The 26,412-nt window shown below is 45.1% G+C and overlaps 2 protein-coding genes across 3 annotated transcripts; both read right to left on the minus strand.

Moving 5' to 3' along the window:
* Positions 1-2,416: 2,416 nt before the first annotated feature.
* Positions 2,417-8,723, minus strand: LOC139344617 (protein spinster homolog 3-like). Of its 2 annotated transcripts, none has more exons than XM_070982927.1 (14): positions 8,618-8,723; positions 7,522-7,768; positions 7,350-7,415; positions 6,765-6,901; positions 6,141-6,292; positions 5,282-5,348; positions 5,045-5,187; positions 4,590-4,742; positions 4,298-4,487; positions 4,154-4,219; positions 3,959-4,057; positions 3,663-3,834; positions 2,679-2,782; positions 2,417-2,468 (listed from the first exon to the last, which is right to left on the minus strand). In XM_070982927.1, the coding sequence occupies exons 1-13, from the start codon at positions 8,654-8,656 to the stop codon at positions 2,718-2,720; spliced, it is 1,596 nt and encodes a 531-aa protein (XP_070839028.1). In that variant the 5' UTR covers positions 8,657-8,723; the 3' UTR covers positions 2,417-2,468; positions 2,679-2,717. The 2 variants fall into 2 exon arrangements, with proteins under 2 accessions (XP_070839028.1, XP_070839029.1); XM_070982928.1 differs by having other exon boundaries at positions 8,622-8,706.
* Positions 8,724-9,197: 474 nt separating this feature from the next.
* On the minus strand, positions 9,198-24,416 carry LOC139344620 (protein spinster homolog 3-like). The gene is made up of 13 exons (XM_070982932.1): positions 24,191-24,416; positions 24,019-24,084; positions 23,598-23,734; positions 22,974-23,125; positions 12,369-12,435; positions 12,132-12,274; positions 11,677-11,829; positions 11,385-11,574; positions 10,783-10,848; positions 10,588-10,686; positions 10,292-10,463; positions 9,461-9,564; positions 9,198-9,249 (listed from the first exon to the last, which is right to left on the minus strand). The coding sequence occupies exons 1-12, from the start codon at positions 24,414-24,416 to the stop codon at positions 9,500-9,502; spliced, it is 1,536 nt and encodes a 511-aa protein (XP_070839033.1). The 3' UTR covers positions 9,198-9,249; positions 9,461-9,499.
* Positions 24,417-26,412: the final 1,996 nt, after the last annotated feature.

The raw sequence follows: 26,412 nt of genomic DNA on the forward strand, positions 1-26,412 counted from the left end.
TCATGCTACCCAGGTGCATATACACATACAGATATGTACTCTGTGGGTTTATGTTGCAGTGTTGTAACACTCAGGTGTTTGTGTGGTTGAGGTGTGGAAGTCTGAAATGGGTGCCCATACAGAAGATAACAACATAGATAATGAAAACATCTTTTTTTTAAAAAAAGCATAAACTATATATAACCTCTGTGTGTGTGTGTGTGTGTGTGTGTGTGTGTGTGTGTGTGTGTGTGTGTGTGTGTGTGTGTGTGTGTGTGTGTATTTTATTCCCTTTTCTTTGAAGGCATGTTTCCCTTATAAAAGGCAAATCAATAACATTGTAGTCATAAAAAAATGACATGTGTTTGCCAGGCTGGGTGTGATATTATCTTGCAAACTGCTCCATAACAGGAATGCTAATTACTTCAGTCATATCATTACAGTAAGCTCATGACTTGTAAGAGTGGTGCCCGAGACACACAGGAACATTAAAGACCATTACAGTCAATCTACACATTATGTATGCTCTGCCTCTGCTGCAAAAATTATTATATTTATGGGGAATTCTACTGGAGGTCTCAGTGAACATCTGGCAAATCCATTGTACCTCAGTAATGGAGGACAACTGGGAGCCTCATGAAAGTATTTTTTCAGCAATGCAGCTACGCCATCTAGTGGACACACTCAAAATACTTGAGAAAATAGACAATAGACTAGCTGTTCATTTTTACATAGAAACACCCCTTACATTTCCTTATGAATGCTTGGACAATATATCATCAGAGTTTTGAGACACTTCCAGGTCAGATCCACTGAAATAAGTAATAATAATGCAATGATGATTTGCATTTCCAGCATCTGATACAGTGAATACAGCGAGTGGAGAATAGAAATCCTCCATCTTTAACTCCATTATGTGCATATGTTGTGGTTCAGCCTGAGGCCCCTCTGGTCCTCATTAGGAGACAGCAGCTGCATGCTGGCAGGGACATTCATTGATGGAGAGGTTAAACTGATGATCCTCAATATGGATTCTTGGGCAAATTCATCATATTCTGCCTCAGGTTTGTGAACTCGTCTGAACTAAACTGGTCACATGAGTGGAGATGGTCGTCAGCAAAATTGAGGCAAATCATTAAGAAAAGAAAAACAAGGGATGATAATTACATACAACTGAACCTGGCCATTTTGAAATCCTTGTGTCAGCAACACAATTCTCGTGGGCCTCGATCATCACTTACAGGAAGCTGAAGGTTTCTTCTTCTGAGTATTTTAGAATGCAACGGGCAACTATCCCTATAATTCTATTACTTTTGGGTTGATGGAGCATCGGCTCATGTACTAGTTCTTTTAGAAGAGCTCTTGTTGCCTGTTTGTACAATGTGTTCAGCAAAAAGTTACATAGTCTACATCAGGGGTTCCCAAACTTTTCCATGCCATGGCCCCCCAAACAACATTAGCTTCTGGCCGGGGAGCCCCTTTGCAAACCCACCGACAATGCTACAAAATATGTAAAGTATCAACTTTTAGAATGATTTTCTTACTTTTATTCACGATTCAACAATTATTACATTTGTTTAGCATAAGAATATTAACGAACATGATTTCAACACAGGGCTGCACGGTGGCGCAGCAGGTAGTGCGTGTGCCTCACAGCAAGAAGGTCGCAGGTTCGATTGCCGGGACGAGCCTTTCTGTTTGTAGTTTGCATGTTCTTCCCGTGCATGCGTGGGTTCTCTCCAGGCACTCCGGCTTCCTCCAACAGACCAAAAACATGCTCATTAGGTTGATTGGTGACTCTAAATTGCCCCTAGGTGTGAGTGTGAATGGTGTGTGTATGTGCCCTGCGATCGGCTGGCGACCGGTCCAGGGTGTACCCAGCCTCTCGCCCGTTGACAGCCGAGATAGGCTCCGGCCCTCAAAGGGATAAGCGGTATAGAAGATGGATGGATGGATTTCAACACAACATATTCCCACTGAATAATGAACTTTTCAACAAACTCGTGACAGACAGGAACAGTACAGAAGTAATCAAACCTCTCTCAATTGTGTGTGTTCACTATTCAATAATTATTACATTTGTTTAGCATAAGAACATTATTAACTAACATGTTTTGCTTTTTTGCGTTTTTTTTTTCTGAACTTCCCTCCAATTTTCTGAGGCCCCCCCTAGCACCCCCTGGTGGCCCCCACTTTGAAAACCACTGGTATGAGCAGGCGAATGGTACGTCTCCAAGGTTGGAAAGAACAGAATGCTCAGTGACTGTTTTACTAGCGTTTATTGAAAGTTGAAAACAACATTTAATTCAGAAAACATAATCATTTACTTTTCAGCTACACTGGACAGTACACCTGAATGAGAGGTATAGTTACAACAAGTCCATTTTTTTTAAGTATGTGTCTGAGCTCACATTTCTTCCCTTGTTCCCCCGCTGGACTTCTTTATCCGAGCTGAGGGTTCCATGGTAGAGGTTGACAGACTGTGAAGCCTTTTGAGGCAAATTAGTGATTTTGGGTTATAGGCTGCCAATAAAATGGACTTGACTTCATCTGTAGAAAATATAATTTAAGCCTGAGTGAACAGTCAAACAATTTCTTAAAGGGCATTTGATGCTCTGACAGTGTGAATTAACAGAAAAAAAAAAAAAATAAAAAAAATATCCACACCAGTATATGTTAACTTGGCTTCAAATATTTACAGATAAGTCAATTGGATGACTGCTTTTGTCCAGCATTTCTTATTTCTCCTGGTTGCTGAATTCCATGGAGGGCTCAGATGCAGGCCCCTGCTGTGGTGGAAGATCTTCAGGTAACACACACACACACACACACACACACACACACACACACACACACACACACACACACACACACACACACACACACACACACACACACACACACACACACACATTTGAAACATTTTAAATCAAAGTAGGGAGCACACACATAAACTAAGTGATCAAACCACTACACACACACACCAGTTGGTGCAGGATCAGAGAAGTCTGATGACGTTGGGAGGAAACCTGCTCTTATCTGCTACATTGATGTTAACTAAGTCGTCCCCCATTGGTGCAGCTGCCTCACGTAACAACTGACAGTCCAACAGCATGGAGAGAATGAGGTCAGCTCAGTTCCTAAGTAGGGAGACAATGTTGTCTTTATCAAGTTTGGCCCATCTGTGCCTCTGAGTTGCCAGAAAGACTAGACTGCCAGAGTGCTATTGGGGCATACGTTCAGATAAGGAGAATTTGTTCTTAACTGGATAAGATGGGTGCTAGCTTGTAGCAAGTGAGTGTAATAGAGTGCTATTGTTCAGGAAGGGCTTCAGACTTTAACAAACAGGCACAGTGGTGAGGACTCAGTAGTGTGCCAGTGTGTTGTTCACACATACAACCTGCACAAAAGTCCAAACTTAAACATTCACAGAATCTGTGAAATGTCACTGTCATGGTTGTACTGTCATCATTTAGTTTTGACATTTTGTTGTCACAAGAAAATAAAAAGGCAGTAAAGATTTATTTACGATAGATAGATAGATAGATAGATAGATAGATAGATAGATAGATAGATAGATAGATAGATAGATAGATAGATAGATAGATAGATAGATAGATAGATAGATAGGACTTTATCGATCCCACACCAGGGAAATGTAGTCATTACAGCAATGCATGTACCTTCAACGAATTGCAGAACTGCTTTCTTGTCTTCAGCAATGTAGAGTGCAGCCATGAGGAAAAACACTCCACCCAGGATCCCAACAACTACGCAGACCATGAGGCTGTACTTCAGACTGCGGAAGTTCCAAGCATCAGTCTCGGGTTTAGATTTGCGTATAGCATCAGAGATCTACCGGTACAGGTGTGAAGACAGCATTACTCCTCAAAGATACACAGAGAAAGCTTGCAGAGGTATTGATGAAACAGTACAGTTTAAAGGGAGCTGACAGTGGCAATGTGGAACTGTATCTCACCACTCCAACTAGGTAAGGACTGCCAGCATCACCCAGGAGATGAGCGACTGTAATCTGGAGAGCCTCACCTGTGGACCGTCTGGTTGGTATAACAACGTACTGCAGTCAAAAGTCAGAAAACACAAAACAACCCATTGGCTTCAAGTTTCAGGAAACTGTTTCATATTTATATTCCCACTCACTCTTCAAACTCACCAGCAATATATCAGCCATGACTGCCCAGTTCAGTGATATCAATATTTCACCTACGAAAATGAATACCTGAAATGAGACATTTAAGCAACTGATCAGTTGATCAATTCATGTAAATTAATGTAAAGACAGAGATTTGTCTCTTACATAAGTGGTGGGAATGCTTGCTGAAGCTGCAAAGATGGCGATGAAGAGGCAGGGGCCTGATCCCAGCAGGCCTACTGCACAGATGAGTGGATCCACATTTGGCATCTTGCTCCTAAACCGTCTTGATAAAAGAGTGCCAAAACACCCTCCCAGAATACCTGTTACCACTGTCACAGCTCCAAAGATGTAACTGTACAGGAAGCAGAGGCAGACAGCAGTGTTAAAACTCTGCTTTGATTTTGAAGGAAATTAAGCATATGAAGGATGATGCAGGTCAAAGGTCATGCTGCACCTGTCAGAAGCATTGCAGGGCTCTGTTCTGCATGGAGGTCGGAGTCCCTGAAAGACCTGAGCTCTGGACAGAAAAGTAGGCGTCCAGAAAGCCAGAGCACCGACGAGGAAGGCAGTAGCCGTCACTCCCAGTGATGACCACACATAGCTTTTACTAGGATCAGAGTGACAGTACAATATAGCTTGACCAAGAAATCTGCTGGACCAATTTCAACTGGTGTTAGCTTGTTGCAAATATATTGGTATATGTTAGATGAAAAATTGCAGTACAGACATTCCAGAAATATATATCTGAGATCATTTAGAAGCAATGACTTACATAATATGTCCACCAGAGTGCAGTGACATGCATTTTTTATATCCTGGTCACAGTTCAGTATATCAATATGTATTGGACTAAAAAAATACAGAATTCTAGTATATTGTATTAATATAGTATTAGTTCCCATGTCTTACTTTTTCAGGAGATACTTGACATCTTCCAGGTAAGAACTCTGCTTAGTGACTCCCCCACCTTGGGTTTCAGCAGCACCCCTGGGTGGATTAGGACATAAGAGAACCAGCAAGACAAGTCCCAATACTCCCATGATCGGAGTGATCTGATGGGGCAGAATGATATTAAGATATCTGTCACTCTGTGTCTGTCAGTGCTCAGCTGACACTTCCATTCACTGATAGTGAAAATGTTCTCACCCTGAGAGCCCAGCGCCAGTCCCCTGTCACAGTCGCAATCCCTGCCCCTGTTATGTATCCAAGACCACTGAAAACAAAAGCAATGGTAAAACCATTTGAGCGACATAAATGACAGTTAAGTTGAACAATATGGTTATCCTGTACAAGGCACAACGTTAATTTCTTTATCCTTCTACAGCACGTCGTTATACAACAAAATGCTGTAGTCTCTTTATGATGCACAGCCGTCCTGTCCAATCAGGCTGCTTTCTGTTGCTCCTGGCTAAAAGTTAACCAGACCATGGCACAGGTATTTTGCCTCCTCAAGTTTGCTTTAAAAAACAACAACAACAACAACAAAAAACCCAGTCATTTCTGAGCTTTGTTTACCAGGGTGGGGACAATGTCTTGTGGTAGTTCAAGAAAAAAAAAAAAAACTTTCCTTGTTGCCATTTTTCAACCTATTTCATAACTTGGCAAGGGAAAACTTTCAGTTAATTTCAGCACATTCTGAACATTAACTTGCAGAGTGAGACTTAATGCTGCTGTTGGTAACCTGGATGCTCCAAAATCTGAGACTTTTGAGACAAATGCATTGAGGACAACGCCACAACAATCACATCCTCCTTTTCACAGCATGTGTGGTTGTTACAAATTGTCAATTGATTTTCTGGCAGCATGTTTGTAAATGAAATACTGTTCAGGATACCCTCAAACTTTAAATATGGAGAGTTCCACCAGCAGTGAATGCAGCATTCACCCATGCTTTCAATTTGAGTCATACACAACAGAAAATCACATTCAGTTAATTATTAGATAATTAAAATATGCAAAATTTAAAAAAAAAAAAAAAGAACTTTAGACTGAGTTGGTTTCTAACCTTCCCACAGGGATGAAAATGTAGAAGATGCAGATCATAGTACTCCGTTGAGGCCCAGCAAAGAGGTCACCGATGATGGTGGGAGCAATGGTGGAGTAGCTGGCCTCTCCTATCCCCACCAGGCCTCGCAGCAGCATTAGAAGCCAGAAGTACTGAAGGCATCAAGACAACAACATCAAAGCAGTTCCACAAGATTCAGACCCAAATCGCACAAGGATCCTCTCACAGTTTAACAGGTCATGCTTCCAGTCATCATCAGCACAATTAATCAAAAATACATATTTATTTCCAAAACAAACTGCAGAATGCAATGGAACTCTATTTTTCTTTATATTGAGGTTCATGTTATCCATCAAACAAAATAAAATACACGGACAGTTATTTTGTTGACTCGTAATATTTACTTAAACATCTATTTACATCGCTTTTTGTTTGTAGCCCTAAAGTGCTGTGAACCACAGACCTCCCATGTAATACTCATTGTACTGAAATTCAGAGTGCATTTCCTTTTGAGGAGTGAATAAGGGAAGGAAATAAAACTAATTACAAGCAACAGGAAGTGAGAGGTGAGCACTTGTTGCTTCTCCTTTCTTATTACTTGTATGTGATCTATTTCTCACTTACCGACTCAGTAACCAAAGAGCTGCCGGCTGCAGTCACAATCCACACACTCAAACCACCGATCATGATGTATTTCCGGTTGTAGCGGTCGCCAAGGTAACCAAAGAGAGGTGCCACAAGTAAGAAACTGCAGATGAAGACTGGAAGTAACAAGAATTAATTCCTTCTTTACAATTTGACAAGTTTGACTTGACTTGAAGTAAACCCACTTGTGAAACTTTTCACAATAAAACACCTGCAAGGACATCAAAGCTTAGATCTCTGACTAATTCAGAACCAAAAAGTGCCTGTGTGTGTGTGTGTGTGTGTGTGTGTGTGTGTGTGTGTGTGTGTGTGTGTGTGTGTGTGTGTGTGTGAGAGAGACAGAGAGAGAGAGAGAGAGAGTCCAACTTTATATTTCTGTCAACCTCTGTACCAACAGTGCTCTGCAATTTACTTGCAGCACATGTTGCACAAGTTCATCTTAAGTAATGCAAGGTAAAATGTGGACCTTCAAAATATGTGCGGGTGTTTTCTGAGTATTTTAAAGCGTACTCTCTCACAGAGATGGTGTGTGAGTGTGTCTGACATGGAGCTGCATCATCATACCTGTTTGTAGAAGTGCAGCTGTGCTGTCACTTATAGCAAAGAACTTCTGAATGTTGAGGAGGACACCTACATGACATTGACAAGAGTTCCTGTGTAAGTCCACCAAAGAGAAGCAGTGAGTGGTGTTTGCTGATAGGTGGTGTTGTCATGTGTACATGAGGGATCATCTTACCCGCTATTGTGTAACGTTCCATGTAGTTGATCAAGTTGACGTAGCAAAGCACAGCTACAGCTATATAGGTGCGTCTAGGAGGTATGGCTGATGTCTCCACAGCCTGTGGTGTGAGTGATGAAAGGCTGTTTACAAAAGACCCATAACGTAGACCAGAGCTGGAGCTCAGACTCCATCGAGGCATCGGCCTGTCTTGGGGGGATGTCACTGCTCCATTTGGCTCCATAGCGATCAGCTTTTCCTTCACCTGGAAATGCAGAATGTGTGACCTAGTTTTAGAGAGATCATTTACCCTCTGTGTCGCAGTGTGTGCACAGAAGTTTTGCCAATAAGTATAATTAGACAACTCAATAAAGCTCAGCGAAAGGACAGATTTATACTGTCTCTGGGAATTTCAAAGAGGATATGAATTACAGCTCCTCTTGCTTTCAGCTTTAAAATAAAGTCTGATTACATCAAAGGACAATAAGCAACTGTTTCTACCCACTGAGCATTTTTCAGCGTAATGGCACATAGTGAGGATTGTGCAACATTTCTGATGTGTTGCTTTTGAAGCTGTGTGCCCCACAGGTGACCTAATTTTGGGGAAATAAGTTAATGTGGTTTGTGGAAACACTTGAGAAATAGTCCTTATGACAGAAAAGGCATTTACACAACTAGTGTGTAAGAGCAAACTGTTGCTCACTCACTATGTCAAAATACAGACAGAAAGGAGAAGGAACATTTTCTGCTATTTTACAGTTCTTACAACACCACAACAACCAAACAGTAGATATTTTTGGGTCATTATGGTCATTATTAATTAAAAGCATTTTAGTGGCTAAATTCCTGTGAAGGGGCCCCGTTCTGCTCTGGTTAGAGAGTCAATGCAACAATACTGACTCCATGACAACAATAACGCTATTGTGCATCGAATATTTTCTCTAAACAGCATTGTGGAAAACATTTCCACTGTTAAAACTTTGGCTGCAAGAACCTAAGAGCTGCCTCTTTCAACAGTTGCCGATATATTTATGTCATACATGAACACACTTTCGGTTTCCATTTGTTAAAACTGTCTCTACAGATTAAAATGTTAATAAAAAAATAGACTCACGTACTTGTTGATGTTGTCTTGTCTTTGTAATGTTCTCATGTGCTCATTCCATGTTTGCAGTTGTCAGAGGACGCTGTGGCTGGCAGTGTGTCTCTGAGGCTTGGAGAAGATACAGAGGCCAAGGCTCTAACATGCCTCAAGACATATTAAGTTAGTGAAGGGACCAGCCCACTGTGGGTTGGTCATATGCTTTCACACAGACTTCCACTGTGATGCAATGCTGTAAACAAGCCAAATATCACTTTTTTTTGTTGTTTCATTCTTTCTTATAATAAGCAGGTCAGGTGGTAAGCTATAGATGAATGTGTTATGACTTTCATCGGTGGTTGGAGTTCTGTCATTGTATTTTTCTATATTAAAAAAAATGTCTACATAGCTTTAGCCAAGGATGCAGAATGCTCAGTGATTGTTGTACTAGAATTTATTGAAAGTTGAAAACAACATTTCATTCAGAAAACATAATCATTTACTTTTCAGCTACACTGGACAGTACACCTGAATGAGAGGTATAGTTACAACAAGTCCATTTTTTTTAAGTATGTGTCCGAGCTCACATTTCTTCCCTTGTTCCCCCGCTGGACTTCTTTATCCGAGCTGAGGGTTCCATGGTAGAGGTTGACAGACTGTGAAGCCTTTTGAGGCAAATTAGTGATTTTGGGTTATAGGCTGCCAATAAAATGGACTTGACTTCATCTGTAGAAAATATCATTTAAGCCTGAGTGAACAGTCAAACAATTTGTTAAAGGGTATTTGATGCTCTGACAGTGTGAATTAACAGAAAAAAAATAAAAAATAAAAAAAATATCCACACCAGTATATGTTAACTTGGCTTCAAATATTTACAGATAAGTCAATTGGATGACTGCTTTTGTCCAGCATTTCTTATTTCTCCTGGTTGCTGAATTCCATGGAGGGCTCAGATGCAGGCCCCTGCTGTGGTGGAAGATCTTCAGGTAACACACACACACACACACACACACACACACACACACACACACACACACACACACACACACACACACACACACACACACACACACACACACACACACACACACACACACACACACACACACACACACATTTGAAAGATTTTAAATCAAAGTTGGGAGCACACACAACGCAACAATTGACAGCATGGAGAGAATGAGGTCAGCTCAGTTCCTAAGTAGGGAGACAATGTTGTCTTTATCAAGTTTGGCCCATCTGTGCCTCTGAGTTGCCAGAAAGACTAGACTGCCAGAGTGCTATTGGGGCATACGTTCAGATAAGGAGAATTTGTTCTTAACTGGATAAGATGGGTGCTAGCTTGTAGCAAGTGAGTGTAATAGAGTGCTATTGTTCAGGAAGGGCTGCAGACTTTAACAAACAGGCACAGTGGTGAGGACTCAGTAGTGTGCCAGTGTGTTGTTCACACATACAACCTGCACAAAATTAAACATTCACAGAATCTGTGAAATGTCACTGTCATGGTTGTACTGTCATCATTTAGTTTTGACATTTTGTTGTTCACAAGAAAATAAAGATAGATAGATAGATAGATAGATAGATAGATAGATAGATAGATAGATAGATAGATAGATAGATAGATAGATAGATAGATAGATAGATAGATAGATAGGACTTTATCGATCCCACACCAGGGAAATGTAGTCATTACAGCAGTACATGTACCTTCAATGAATTGCAGAACTGCTTTCTTGTCTTCAGCAATGTAGAGTGCAGCCATGAGGAAAAACACTCCACCCAGGATCCCAACAACTACGCAGACCATGAGGCTGTACTTCAGACTGAGGAAGTTCCAAGCATCAGTCTCGGGTTTAGATTTGCGTATAGCATCAGAAATCTACTGGTACAGGTGTGAAGACAGCATTACTCCTCAAAGATACACAGAGAAAGCTTGCAGAGGTATTGATGAAACAGTACAGTTTAAAGGGAGCTGACAGTGGCAATGTGGAACTGTATCTCACCACTCCAACTAGGTAAGGACTGCCAGCATCACCCAGGAGATGAGCGACTGTAATCTGGAGAGCCTCACCTGTGGACCGTCTGGTTGGTATAACAACGTACTGCAGTCAAAAGTCAGAAAACACAAAACAACCCATTGGCTTCAAGTTTCAGGAAACTGTTTCATATTTATATTCCCACTCACTCTTCAAACTCACCAGCAATATATCAGCCATGACTGCCCAGTTCAGTGATATCAATATTTCACCTACGAAAATGAATACCTGAAATGAGACATTTAAGCAACTGATCAGTTGATCAATTCATGTATTTGTGTGTGTGTGTGTGTGTGTGTGTGTGTGTGTGTGTGTGTGTGTGTGTGTGTGTGTGTGTGTGTGTGTGTGTGTGTGTGTGTGTCATGGTATACCTGACATTGCCATCTCTGGAACCATTTACAAAAATTATCATTTTGTTATGATCCTACAGACCTGTCTGTTCCCAGATGTGGGCAGAGGCATTGAACGCTAGCTAGCTAGCTACCTGAAATGAGACATTTAAGCAACTGATTGGTTGATCAAGTCATGTTTTGTTTTTTTGTTGTTTGTGTGTGTGTGTGTGTGTGTGTGTGTGTGTGTGTGTGTGTGTGTGTGAGAGAGAGAGAGAGAGAGAGAGAGAGAGAGAGAGAGAGAGAGAGAGAGAGAGAGAGAGAGAGAGAGAGAGAGAATGTCATGGCATAGGGGACATTGCCATCTCTGGAGCCATATATAAAAATGATCATTTAGCTGGAGGCCACCAGCAAAGACAGAGATTTGTCTCTTACATAAGTGGTGGGAATGCTTGCTGAAGCTGCGAAGATGGTGATTAAGAGGCAGGGGCCTGATCCCAGCAGGCCTACTGCACAGATGAGTGGATCCACATTTGGCATCTTGCTCCTGAACCGTCTTGATAAAAGAGTGCCAAAACACCCTCCCAGAATACCTGTTACCACTGTCACAGCTCCAAAGATGTAACTGTACAGGAAGCAGAGGCAGACAGCATTGTTAAAACTCTGCTTTGATTTTGAAGGAAATGAAGCATATGAAGGATGATGCAGGTCAAAGGTCATGCTGCACCTGTCAGAGTTGTTGCAGGGCTCTGTTCTGCATGGAGGTCGGAGTCCCTGAAAGACCTGAGCTCTGGACAGAAAAGTAGGCATCCAGAAACCCACAGCTCCAATGAGGAAGGCAGTAGCCGTCACTCCCAGTGATGACCACACATAGCTTTTACTAGGATCAGAGTGACAGTACAATATAGCTTGACCAAGAAATCTGCTGGACCAATTTCAACTGGTGTTAGCTTGTTGCAAATATATTGGTATATGTTAGATGAAAAATTGCAGTACAGACATTCCAGAAATATATATCTGAGATCATTTAGAAGCAATGACTTACATAATATGTCCACCAGAGTGCAGTGACATGCATTTTTTATATCCTGGTCACAGTTCAGTATATCAATATGTATTGGACTAAAAAAATACAGAATTCTAGTATATTGTATTAATATAGTATTAGTTCCCATGTCTCACTTTTTCAGGAGATACTTGACATCTTCCAGGTAAGAACTCTGCTTAGTGACTCCCCCACCTTGGGTTTCAGCGGCACCCCTGGGTGGATTAGGACATAAGAGAACCAGCAAGACAAGTCCCAATACTCCCATGATCGGAGTGATCTGATGGGGCAGAATGATATTAAGATATCTGTCACTCTGTGTCTGTCAGTGCTCAGCTGACACTTCCATTCACTGATAGTGAAAATGTTCTCACCCTGAGAGCCCAGCGCCAGTCCCCTGTGACAGTCGCAATCCCTGCCCCTGTTATGTATCCAAGACCACTGAAAACAAAAGCAATGGTAAAACCATTTGAGCGACATAAATGACAGTTAAGTTGAACAATATGGTTATCCTGTACAAGGCACAACGTTAATTTCTTTATCCTTCTACAGCACGTCGTTATACAACAAAATGCTGTAGTCTCTTTATGATGCACAGCCGTCCTGTCCAATCAGGCTGCTTTCTGTTGCTCCTGGCTAAAAGTTAACCAGACCATGGCACAGGTATTTTGCCTCCTTGAGTTTGCTTAAAAAAAAAAACAAAAACAAAAAAACTCTCATTTCTGAGCTTTGTTTACTGGGGTGGTATTTACGTGCTGCGCACTTTGGGCTCTATTTTCGACTCCGCCGCCAGCGCAGCGCACACTGCGCCACCGGCGCAGTAGTATTTTCGAGCAGCGCAGGCAGGCACACGGCGCACTTGGTATTTTGGTAAACTGGGGCGTACAGAGGTGCGCCAGGATGGGTGTTGCGGTGCAGTAGGGGGGAGGTGTCGGCATAATGAGCCAAGCATTGGAATTTTCGACCATTTCGTTCTGCGCCGGCAGCGTAAAAGTGCACTGAAAGCTCGCCACCTCAGACCTGGTAAACTCTGTGGTAAACTGGCGGAGTCATGTGCTCACGTCACCACAACCTCACAGTCAGGTTTCCACAGTGTCTGGCATTTCACTGCGATCAATTATTAGCAACATCCGCGACTCAATGCAACTATCTGAGTCAGCACATACAGTCAGACCTAAATTTATATTGTAGCAAGCCTGCAGTGACACAGTCAGTCATGTTTTATTGTGTCATGCATTATCGAGTTCTGTGATGTCCGACTGTCTGTGAACGTGTTCAATAGGGTTAGTTGAGAGAGTGAGGGGGTGGGTGTGTGCCGTGTGTACGGGTTGATGGATGCAGAGATACGAGGCGGAAGGAGAGTGTGGAGTTAATTACAGACTGTTGTTGCAGATGTTGTTCTTTTGGCGTAGTTGTGGCCGACAACAACTGTTTCCTATTAAAGAAAAGCTTTGTATCCAACGCTCTCGTTTTTGCATACGTCCGGGCGGACGCTACATTGGTGTCAGAAGTAAAACACCGGCAGCGAACTGTTGAGCTACGCTAGCGTGCTGACCTGGCTAACTCTGTTTCTTCAACCGGAGGTATGGCTGTGCAGCGGGGAAATACCGACACTCGCCAGAGAGTCAAAGAGGAGATGATGTATGATGCTTATGCTGGTGCATCGGGGCGTGGTACAGAGTCTGGTCATGTTGCAGCATGTTGCCCACCTACAACAAGCAACCAGGAAGCTAGCTACTGATACTGGCTTTAGCTCACCAAGTGGAGTAAAGCGCGCCGGCGGGGGTATACCTGCCATGAGCGGCGCGGGGCCGGAAGTAAACAGAGATGGCGGCGCCCACTGTAACCAAATCCAAGTGAAGACGCCCAAGTACTCTGGTAAGGCGAACTGGGAGGCCGTCCATGCCCAATTTGAACTATTGGCAAGGGCTACAGGCTGGTCAGATGACATTAAAGCACTACAACTGGCCATGTGTCTCACTGATGAAGCATCAACATGCTTGCTGTTGCTTAGCCCAGATGAAAGAGATGACTATGGCTTTAGTCGGTGCGCTACAGTGGCGTTTTGGACAATCCAACTAACCTGGTGTTCTGCATTCAGAGCTGTCAAGCAGGCAGAGACAGCCCGGGGAGCCGCTCCGTGTACTGGCTAATGACATTGAAACCCTGGCGAGGAGGGCATACATCTACATGCCCACTAAAGTGCAGAGCGAGCTGGCCAGGGACCAGTTCATCCGGGCCATAACTCCCAGAGAGACACAGCTGGCTCACCCCCGTACTCTGCAGGAGGCACTGGAGCTGGCCTTGGAGAGAGAGATCGTGGGGGGACCACTCAGAGTGACCACGTCGAGGCCAGCCCTGCGGTGAGGGCCGCAGCACAGGAGTGCCCAGACAAGGTGAAGCCGGCTTGGGTGGATGAGCTGACTGAACTGATCCGTGCTGTGTCAACACAACCACACCGCAGCAGGACCAGCCCTCGCCAGGGCCCTCCTGTGTGTTGGGTGTGTGGCCAGCCTGGCCATATCAGTGTGCGGTGCCCCAAGTGGGCTGGTGTTCAGGGAAACATCCCAGGTCTGTGTAGGAGGGACGACGCAGACCCCTGCCCCCTGTCCCACAGTATCTCATCCCCACAGGACGGAGCCCAGCTGTAGGGGGGCGGTCGGTGACCTTTAGAGTGTGGGTCGCAGCAGTACAGGACCCCTGCATATTGGGGTTGGACTTCATGTGGGCTGCCCGCTGTGTGTTAGACCTGGGTAAGAACACACTGGCCTTTCCGGGAGGACCCAAAGTGAAAATGGTGCACCCCACTCCGACCCCAAGACCACTCCTGCCAACCTTGCGAGCTGCGGAGGCACATCATGGGTCAGACCCCCCACCCCAGGCCCCGGTTGATGTGCAGCCCCCCAGCCTGGACCAGCAACCGGCGGCCTGTGGGGCAGACACACTGGCAGCAATAAGAGAGGTGTGGAAGCGCAACAGTGGCAACTTGGAACCAGGGCAGCAAGATGAGCTGTGGTGGTTGCTGCTGGAATTTAAGGACATTTTTGCCCTGTCAGAGGATGACGTGGGTCTGACACACATGGTGCAGCACGACATTGACACTGGTGATTCACGGCCCATCAAGGCACGCCCCCGCCGCCTTCCCCTGGCGCACCAGACAGCTGCTGATAGTGCTATTGAGGAAATGCTGAAGGCTGGCATCATTGAGCCATCTGACAGTCTATGGGCCTCAGGTGTTGTGATGGTCAACAAAAAGAAGAGCCCGAAGATGAGGTTTTGTGTCGACTTCAGGCCACTGAACAGCGTGACTAAGAAAGACTCATATCCTCTGCCCGGCATCGATGAGTCTCTTGACTTGGTGTCTGGCTCATCCTGGTTCTCCTCACTGGATCTATGCAGCGGGTATTGGCAGGTACCCCTCAGCCCCTCAGCCAGACCAAAGACCGCTTTCTGTACCGGCAGAGGATTATGGCAGTTTCGAGTCCTCCCTTTTGGTCTGTGCAACGCCCCGGCCACGTTCGAACGGCTGATGGAGAAGGTGCTGGCTGGTGTCCCCCGACAGGAATGTCTGGTCTACTTGGATGACATACTGGTCCATGGGGGCTCCTTCCATACAGCCTTGGCGGCCCTGCGGCGGGTTATGCAGAGGATATCAGCGGTTGGTCTGAAGCTTCACCCCGACAAGTGCTGCTTCATGAGAAAGGAGCTGGAGGTTCTGGGGCACAGAGTTGGGGGAGAAGGCATCAGCACGTTGGAGGAGAAGGTGCAGGCAGTGAGAGACTGGTGCGGAAGAGCTGGTGCCGTACATCTTCAAAGTTGAATACAGGGCTGGAACACAACATGCCAATGCGGACGCCATGTCTCGGCACCCCTGTGCTCTCAATGGCTGTCGATACTGTGAAAAAAGAGAGGCCCACAAGAAGGAGCTCCGTGTGGGAGAGCAGAACCCCGGGCAGAATGGAGGGGGGCCTGTCTGCAGAGAGGTGCAGGCTGTTGACTCACCTGACTGGAGAGCACAGCAGGAACAGGATACTGAGCTGCAACCGGTGCTGCAGTGGGTGGAGTCAGGACAAAAACCAGAGTGGAATAAGGTCACTGGTTGTTCGTCTGCAACAAAAGGACTGTTTGCAAAGTTTGAGGCTCTGCGGGTGAAGGATGGAGTGCCCCAGAGAGCCTGGAAGGAGCCAGCTACAGGGGAGGAGAGGTGGCAGGTGGTGGTCCCCAGGGCGCTGAGAGGGATGGTGTTAAAGGCCTCTCATTGTACCACTGGGGCAGGACACTCTGGGGTCTCAAAAACTCTACGTCGCATCCAGCAAGGTTTCTACTGGGGTCAGCTCAGGAGAGATGTTGAGGATTTTTGTCACCGCTGTGACCTCTGCACAGCACACAAAGGTCCCCCAGAGCAGTCTTGGGCCCAGCTACAGCAGCTGGCGGTGGGGGCCCCGATGGAGAGGGTGGCGGTGGACATAATGGGCCCGTTTCCTCGCACAGACAAGGGCAACCGTTATGTTCTGGCTGCCATGGATTACTTCACGAAGTGGCCAGAGGCATATGCCATACCAGATCAGGAAGCAGGGACTGTTGCAGACACTCTGGTGGAAGGCATGTTTGCCAGGTTTGCGGCACCCGAGGTCATCCACAGTGACCAAGGAAGAAACTTTGAGTCAGGTGTGTTTTCTGCTATGTGTGAGCGTCTGGGCATGCACAAGACGCGAACTACCCCTTTACACCCGCAGAGTGATGGGCTAGTCGAACAGTTTAACAGATCCCTTGCAAAACAGCTAGCCATCCTCACGGCAGAACACCAATGTGACTGGGACATGCACCTTCCCCTCATCCATTGTTATTTTAATTCTCCACGGACATCTGGTCGAGGAGGAGGAATTGCAAGTGTCTTTAAAAGCCACTTCAAATGTAAACAAATATCGCTGTCATCGGCTCCCGCCAACTTTGAATTAAGCCTGTTTGAGCTGGGATGTCCTCACACGGTGCTGTGTGCTGTCGTCTATCAACCTCCAAAATACAACAGGGATTTTATAACTGACTTTTCTGCGTTCCTGGCTGATATCATGCCGAAATATGACTGAGTTTTGATCGCTGGTGTCTGCAATATTCATGTGTGCTGCCCGGAAAACCCCCTGGTGAGGGATTTCTTAAATCTCATTGACTCTTTTAATCTCGAACAATCTGTATTGGGCCCTACACATATACAGGGACACACACCTGATCTTGTTTTGTCATTTGGTTTGCCTGTCTATAATCTGGAAGTCTGTGAAGCGTATTGCTCTGATCATATGCCTGTACTTTTTGAAGCCGCAGTGTGTTTTAACTCTGTTAAACCTCCCGCTGCTGTTCGCAGCTGCCGGGTTATTAACCCTTCCACTGCCGCTCACTTCTTGTCTGCTTTCAGTCAGATCTGTGCCACTACTGATCCTGCACACCTTGACACAGAGGCTCTTTGCTCTCAGTTTTTTCACTCTTGCCAGTCTGCCATCGACTCTGCCGCCCCATTAAAGAGCAGGCAGCGTAAAGTTAAACCTGAGCTGTGGTTGAATGAAACAACCCACAGTGTCAGACAGGAGTGTCGCAGAGCTGAGCGTAAATGGAAAAAAGATAAACTAGAGGTGTCTTTTCAAATATTGAGGGATTGTTGGCGTCGTTATCAATCCTCTGTGAAAGAGGCAAAACGGAAATATTTCTCTGACATTATTGTCTCTAACTGTCACAAACCTCGTGTGTTGTTCAAAGTGATCAACTCTACCCTGAATGCATCACAGACTGTGGGAGCTTAGCCCTCTCCCCGTGTGTGAAAACTTTCTGCGATTTTTTATTGATAAAGTTTCTTCTACCAAAGCATTTATTTCACCTTCAGCCTCTGACCCCTCAGTGTTTCTCCCCTGTTCTGCTGTCTTTGACTCATTTGAGCCTGTGACCCTGGCGTTTATGCAAGAGATTGTGGGGGGTTTAAAACCATCTGGTTCGCCTAATGATCCTGTTCCTCCTCAACTTTTTAAAGAGGTTTTCCCCACTCTCGGGCCTTACTTACTCAGTATTATTAACAGCAGTCTGTCATCAGGGGTGGTTCCTGTTCAGTTTAAACATGCAGTTGTGCAGCCACTGATTAAAAAACCTGGACTGGATCCCACTGTTATGGCTAACTTTAGGCCCATTTCCAAACTGCCTTTCGTATCAAAGATCTTAGAGAAGATTGTCTATTCTCAGCTTTTTGACTTTTTTAATGACCACAACATTCTTGAAATTTCTGGTTTTAAAACATTGCACAGCACAGAATCAGCACTCTTAAGGGTTTTTAATGACATCTTTTTAGCTACTGATTCTGGTCACTCGGTAATTCTTGTCCTTTCAGATTTAACTGCTGCTTTCGACACAGTGGACCATGATATCCTAATTGCTCGCCTGGAGCAGTGGGTGGGCATCAGGGGTCAGGCGCTGGCTTGGTTCAGGTCCTACCTATCACACCGGTCATTCTGTGTCGGCCTTGGTGACTCTGTGTCCTCCACTGCTCCTCTCTCTTGCGGGGTTCCACAAGGCTCAGTGTTGGGCCCACTTTTATTTTCTTTATACCCTCTTCCACTTGGGTCCATTCTCAGGAAGCATGGCATTTTATTTCATTGTTATGCGGATGACAGCCAGATTTATGTCCCCCTTAAAAAGGCTGACTCTTCTGCACTTAAGCCACTTCTAAATTGTCTGGATGACGTCAAAGCTTGGATGGCTCGAAACTTTTTAAATTTTAATGAGAACAAGACGGAAGTGATTGTCTTTGGTGGCACTTCCGTGACCTCCCCAGTCGACCTGGGTTCCCTGGCGCAGTTTGCCAAACCCACTGTTAATAATCTGGGGGTAAAAGTGGACGCGGAACTAAAGTTCGACAGCCAGATTAAAGCTGTGGTAAAAACCAGCTTCTTCCAGCTAAGACAACTTGCTAAAATTAAACCCTTTCTGCACAGACAGCACTTTGAAAGTAATACATGCCTTTGTAACCACTTGGCTTGATTACTGCAATGCACTTTACATGGGGGTCAGCGGGTCCTCCATTGTACGTCTGCAACTAGTGCAGAATGCAGCTGCACGTCTCTTAACTGGCACTCGAAAGTCTGAGCACATTACACCGATTTTAGCTTCACTTCACTGGCTACCCGTCCATTTTAGAATTCATTTTAAAATTCTTTTATTTGCTTTTAAAGCCCAAAATGGCCTTGCCCCAGTGTACCTCTCTGAGCCTCTGCACCCTTACGCACCTACTCGATCCCTCAGGTCAGCTGACCAGCTGCTCCTGAGGGTTCCCAAAACAAGGCGGAAGCTCAGAGGGGACCGAGCGTTTGCTACTGCCGCCCCTAAGCTTTGGAATGAACTGCCGCTGCACATCAGGCAGTCCTCTTCCGTGGCCACTTTTAAATCTCCTCTTAAAACGCACCTCTTTTCCTTGGCTTTTAACACCACCTACATTGTTTATTTTATGTGCACAGGTTTTTTACCCTTTATTTATTATGTTTTCTGTTTTAATGTCTATTTTATTGTTTATGTTATTGTTTTTTTTGTTTTTTTTTTTAATGTACAGCACTTTGGAAACCTTGAGTTTATTTAAACTGTGCTTTATAAATAAAGATGGATTGGATTGGATTGGATCCTGCTGGCCTACAGGTCGGCTGTGCAGGATTCCACCTCATGCATGCCCACCCTGCTCATGTTGGGGCGAGAGTTGCGGACACCAGCGGAAATTGCTTTTGGCAGACGCCCAGAGGTGCCACCTGGACCTGAATATGCCAGGAGGCTTCAGGATCGAATGGAGTCAGCTCACGCCTTTGCTTGTGACCAGCTGCAGAAAACGGGCATGAGACAGAAAAGGAACTATGACGTGAAGGCCAGAGAAAGAGACTTTATGGCTGGGCACCTGGTGTGGGTGTACAGTCCAAAGAGGAAGAAGGGCCGGAGCCCTAAGCTGGACAGTCACTGGGTGGGACCTTGTGCGGTGTTAGAGAAGCTGGGTGAGGTGGTGTACAGGGTCCAGCTGCCTCCTAGGGGGAGACGGGTGGTTCTACACAGGGACAGGTTGGCCCCATACAGGGGCGATGCACGTCCACATCGGCACCCTGGATCCTTGGCGCCTGCCTGGAGGGATGAAATAGCCACACCCCCAGCTTCAGAGACTGTTTCCCCCACCAATTCCCCACATTATTCCCCAACAACAACTGTTCCCTATTAAAGAAAAGCTTTGTATCCAACGCTCTCGTTTTTGCATACGTCCGGGCGGACGCTACAATATATTTTGATCAGTATCTCATCTGACCACATCGAAAGCGCGTTCGGCACACGTAATGGTCACTCAACCTGACCGAATGTACACAGGTGACACAAGGATGTCTGGTGATCTGTGACTCCAATTGCCTGGTGACAAACGTGTATGCCACTTTCCCCGGGTCGGCACATGATGCTAGGTGATAACGGCTATCCACTGAAAACGCGGTTGATGATGCCATATATCACAACGCTGTCGCCAACAAGACGACAGCGTGGTTAACGGTGTTTTCAGCAGTGCTCGGTCAGTCATCGAACGCACATTTGGGGTTCTCAAAATGCGTTTTAGCCCTCAGAGTGTCGCTGCATTCTTCATGGCGTGTTGCGTTTTACACAATGTGGCTGTACAACGTGGATGTCACTATGAACTCACGGAGGACACATTAAGGGACTTAAGACAGAGAGAGGCCGAACTGCATGTGCCGTGTCAACTGGGAGAGCAGCAGAGCGGAGAGGAGGGAGCGCCTTGCCGCCCAGCTTTGTCATTAAGTGAGTATTTGCGGTTACATCAGTTCAAAAAACATCTGACGATCAATAACTTTCCACACTAAACAGATAGACAGTAATGAAATGAATTTCCCGAGGCCGTTGATACGGCCACTGCAAGCCTGGACCTCCCGGACCAGATCGTCAGTCTCCTCCTGGGAGAAGTTTGGGCATTGGACGCTTTCCTGCGCGGGCTCAGTCATCTTCGAAACTTGCCATGCGCCTCGCCAGCGGCGTTTTTAAAGGTGAGGCGAGGAGCTGGTGTCATTGGTGAGGACAGGACTGCTGTGTCAAACCCACTTCACGCCTTCTCCCCTCCCTCCTTATGAGTTGCACCACTGGGTGGGACTGAGACCCCGTTTACACTAAGGGAAAGCGCATGTTTTCATGCGCTCTGGCCTCTCGTTCACGCGCAAACGGAGTTATTTCCATCCATCCATTATCTATACCGCCTATCCCTTTCGGGGTTGCGGGGGGCTGGAGCCTATCCCAGCTACAATGGGCGAGAGGCGGGGTACACCCTGAACCGGTCGCCAGCCGATTGCAGGGCCACATTCAAGGACAAACAACCATTCACACTCACACTCACACCTACGGACAATTTAGAGTCATCAATTAACCTAATGAGCATGTTTTTGGTCTGTGGGAGGAAGCCGGAGTACCCGGAGAGAACCCACGCATGCACGGGAAGAACATGCAAACTTCACACAGAAAGGCCCCGCCTGACCCGGGGATCGAACCGGCAACCTTCGTGCTGTGAGGCACGCGCACTACCTGCTGCGCCACCGTGCAGCCCCGGAGTTATTTTTTTCATGGAAAACGATCATTTTTAAAAACTTCGGCCAAAGTGGAGATTTCTGAAAATGCTGGTTAATTGTCAGCGTGTAAACAGGGTTAAACAGCGTTTTAGGTTCCGAAACATCACAACATGTGACTGAATACTTAACGTCATGTGAGCGACCTATGTTTACACTCGCACCCATAGGTTTGGCATAGTTATGATGCGCTCGACGGCGTATTTATCCGGGTTCTTGTAAAAGACAACATTTTTGAAAACGATGTTGTGTGTTATTTTGATGTTATTTTTGAAAATGGACGGGCCAAAATATCCGTTTTCCAAAATATCTGGCCTGCTACTTGTAAACATAGGATAAGATGAGAAGGGGGAGGAGTTGCGCCGGCAGCAGTGCACGAAAGTACAACGCCGCCAGCGAAAATAGAGCCCAATGTCTTGTGGTAGTTCAAAAAAAAAACCAAAAAAAACAACCATTGAACAGTTTGATGATCAGTGATTTGGATGGTTGATGATTTGCTAAATAAAATTATCACCTCACACTACTGTGCACCATTTTTCAACCTATTTCACAACTTGGCAAGGGAGCTGTCAACAGGCAAGAGGCGGGGTACACCCTGAACCGGGCAACAGTCGATTGCAGGGCAATATATTGTAGCGTCCCTTAACAATGAGGCTACGAGACGTGAACTCGGTTTACTGGCTTTTTATTCCTGAACTTTAAAACAGGCTACTGTGGGCCGTAGCCAACGCCAAAATAAAAGACACCTGTCTTAAAATGCCATTAGTGGCTACTTCAACAACTCACGCTATCCCCCCATCTACACACAAACTCTCTCGAATAACAAAACCCTCCCTCCTTGATCCTCTCCAATCACAGGTGGGTATCTCACACAAATCATTGCCATAGGTGCTGGTATTGATTGACAGGCTTCACAGTGTCTAAAAGCATGAAGACGTAGCTGGAGTAACACATTCACTGATATTAAGGAAACTCAGTAACTGCCCTAATGAACTTCTGACTGTAGCTGACCATAACACATTCTTAACAGTAACAGAATAACATGTAATTGACAGCACCCAGTCCGTTACAATATATAGACAGACAACCATTCACACTCACACTCATACCTAAGGGCAATTTAGCCAGAGTGCCCTGAGAGAACCTACGCATGCATGGGAAGAACGTGCAAACTTCACACAGAAGATCCCCTGCCCGACCCGGGGATTGAATCGACCTTCTTGCTGTGAGGCACGTGCACCATGCCGCCCCTGCAGCATTCACCCATGCTTTCAATTTCATGTTCAGTTAATTATTAGATGATTAAAATATGCAAAAAAAAAAAAAAAAAAAGAACTTTAGACTGAGTTGGTTTCTAACCTTCCCACGGGGATGCAAATGTAGAAGATGCAGATCATAGCGCTCCGTTGAGGCCCAGCAAAGAGGTCACTGATGATGGTGGGAGCAATGGTGGAGTAGCTGGCCTCTCCTATCCCCACCAGGCCTCGCAGCAGCATTAGAAGCCAGAAGCACTGAAGGCATCAAGACAACAACATCAAAGCAGTTCCACAAGATTCAGACCCAAATTGCACAAGGATCCTCTCACAGTTTAACAGGTCATGCTTCCAGTCATCATCAGCACAATTAATCAAAAATACATATTTATTTCCAAAACAAACTGCAGAATGCAATGGAACTCTATTTTTCTTTATATTGAGGTTCATGTTATCCATCAAACAAAATAAAATACACGGACAGTTATTTTGTTGACTCGTAATATTTACTTAAACATCTATTTACATCGCTTTTTGTTTGTAGCCCTAAAGTGTTGTGAACCACAGACCTCCCATGTAATACTCATTGTACTGAAATTCAGAGTGCATTTCCTTTTGAGGAGTGAATAAGGGAAGGAAATAAAACTAATTACAAGCAACAGGAAGTGAGAGGTGAGCACTTGTTGCCTCTCCTTTCTTATTACTTGTATGTGATCTATTTCTCACTTACCGACTCAGTAACCAAAGAGCTGCCGGCTGCAGTCACAATCCACACACTCAAACCACCGATCATGATGTATTTCCGGTTGTAGCGGTCGCCAAGGTAACCAAAGAGAGGTGCCATAAGTAAGAAACTGCAGATGAAGACTGGAAGTAACAAGAATTAATTCCTTCTTTACAATTTGACAAGTTTGACTTGACTTGACTTGAAGTAAACCCACTTTTCACAATAAAACACCTGCAAGGACATCAAAGCTTAGATCTCTGACTAATTCAGAAACAAAAAGTGCCTGTGTGTGTGTGTGTGTGTGTGTGTGTGTGTGTGTGTGTGTGTGTGTGTGTGTGTGTGTGTGTGTGTTGAGTATTTTAAAGCATACTCTCTCACAGAGATTGTGTGTGAGTGTGTCTGACATGGAGCTGCATCATCATACCTGTTTGTAGAAGTGCAGCTGTGCTGTCACTTATAGCAAAGAACTTCTGAATGTTGAGGAGGACACCTACATGACATTGACAAGAGTTCCTGTGTAAGTCCACCAAAGAGAAGCAGTGAGTGGTGTTTGCTGATAGGTGGTGTTGTCATGTGTACATGAGGGATCATCTTACCCGCTATTGTGTAACGTTCCATGTAGTTGATCAAGTTGACGTAGCAAAGCACAGCTACAGCTATATAGGTGCGTCTAGGAGGTATGGCTGATGTCTCCACAGCCTGTGGTGTGAGTGATGAAAGGCTGTTTACAAAAGACCCATAACGTAGACCAGAGCTGGAGCTCAGACTCCGTCGAGGCATCGGCCTGTCTTGGGGGGATGTCACTGCTCCATTTGGCTCCATAGCGATCAGCTTTTCCTTCACCTGGAAATGCAGAATGTGTGACCTAGTTTTAGAGAAATCATTTACCCTGCAAGCAGGTAGTGCGCGTGCCTCACAGCAAGAACGTTGCTGGTTCAATCCCTGGGTCGAGCCTTTCTGTGTGAAGTTTGCATGTTCTTCCCATGCATGCATGGGTTCTCCTTGGGCACTCCAGCTTCCTCCCACAGACCAAAAACATGCTCATTAGGTTGATTGGTGACTCTAAATTGCCCCTAGGTGTGAGTGTGAGTGTGAATGTTCTTTGCATGTTGCCCTGCAATCGGCTGGCGACCGGTTCAGGGTGTACCCCGCCTCTCGCCCATTGAAGCTGGGATAGGCTCCAGCCACCCTGGAACCCCAAAAGGGATAGGCGGTACACCGCCTGGATGGATGGATTCACCCTCTGCGTCGCAGTGTGTGCACAGAAGTTTGCCAATAAGTGTAATTAGACAACTCAATAAAGCTCAGCGAAAGGACAGATTTATACTGTCTCTGGGAATTTCAAAGAGGATATGAATTACAGCTCCTCTTGCTTTCAGCTTTAAAATAAAGTCTGATTACATCACAGGACAATAAGCAACTCTTTCTACCCACTGAGCATTTTTATGCCAGACTTTCATCGGTGGTTGGAGTTCTGTCATCGTTTCAGTAAAACTGTGGTTTGAAACCCACACAACTGTTTCATTGGCATACATGATAATACAGTATACGCATATTCAGTTCTGTCGAGCCTTTGCTTCATAGCAGTCAGGTGAGCTTGTGGCTGTAAAAAGCTGGGTATCTGCCTTCTCATCCAATAATTTGTATTCAGTGTGAATGTTCTGTACACATGACAAGGTGATGGGAATCGCTTCCACTATTCATGTGACCAATTAAAAAAAAAAACTGAGCAGAAATGTCCTGCATTATTTTCAGCTCTCTAACGTGATCTGTAGAACTGTTACATGTGCGATAGGAAAGCTTCAAATCCTTAACAGCACATTGTGAAATAAATGCCTCTGTCTCAAGAACTGACCCCACAAATTGATGTTTTTGTCAGCAGGTTTGGAGAATCACTACAAGACCACAGATGTATCTTGCTGGCTCTCTGAACACCAAGCTAATTACAGTAAAAGTCTTCATTCAGAGCCATGGTAAGATTACTATTTAGCTTGCAAATTCATGTTGGGCATGAAGATTTTACAGTAAGCTTACATTCCTACAAAGTGACCTCTGATCCAAGAACTGACCCTGACAGAGTCAAATGTGTCAGCTAGTTCTGTTGCTTTCCAGCCTTAATAGATAAATATAAAGGAAAAAACAGAGACACACAGGTACAGACTCATCAGCCACCATTGCAGCTGCATATGTGCCCCCTGCACGAATTCTTTATTCAATCTACTTACAATCTACTCTACTACACAAGTGAGAACCCCTCTTGTAAGGGTCTGAAATCATTTCTCACCTTAAGATGACGATTGTAGTAGTGGAAAAAGAAAATTTAGCAGTTAACACCTGTAATGGCTGCATGTGTTCCTTATGCTGTTTATCCCTTTTCCTCTCCTGTCCTTTCTAGCTCCTGGGATTAAAGGCCTTAAAAGCTCCTGAGCCAGCATCAGAGGAGAGTCTTCTGGTGTGTGGACTGCTGGTTGGCTCTCAGCCTGCAACTCTGTGTTGCATTTTCATCTTTGTGTCTTTTCTTAAGCCTTGATTTAGTGTCTTGGTTGTTTGTATGTTTTTCTATTCATACATCTCATGGATTTCGTGGGCCGAAATGTGTTTTTTTGTGGTTGTTTTGGGTCAGAGGTGGAGTGTTGTTCACCCATAAGACCGCCTAAGGGTGGGGTGTAACAAAACCATAAGAGATGAGGAGACTAATGTGTGAGCCTAAAAAGCTAAAATTGCCTAAACTGTTCATGTACGTTACATGACATTATGCATTTGTCTTCTTGGAACTGCATGTTTTCATAAGTACTGTGATGATCCCCCCCCCCCCCCC

This window comes from Chaetodon trifascialis, chromosome 16 (genome assembly GCF_039877785.1).
Source record: "Chaetodon trifascialis isolate fChaTrf1 chromosome 16, fChaTrf1.hap1, whole genome shotgun sequence".
Lineage (NCBI taxonomy): Eukaryota > Metazoa > Chordata > Actinopteri > Chaetodontiformes > Chaetodontidae > Chaetodon > Chaetodon trifascialis.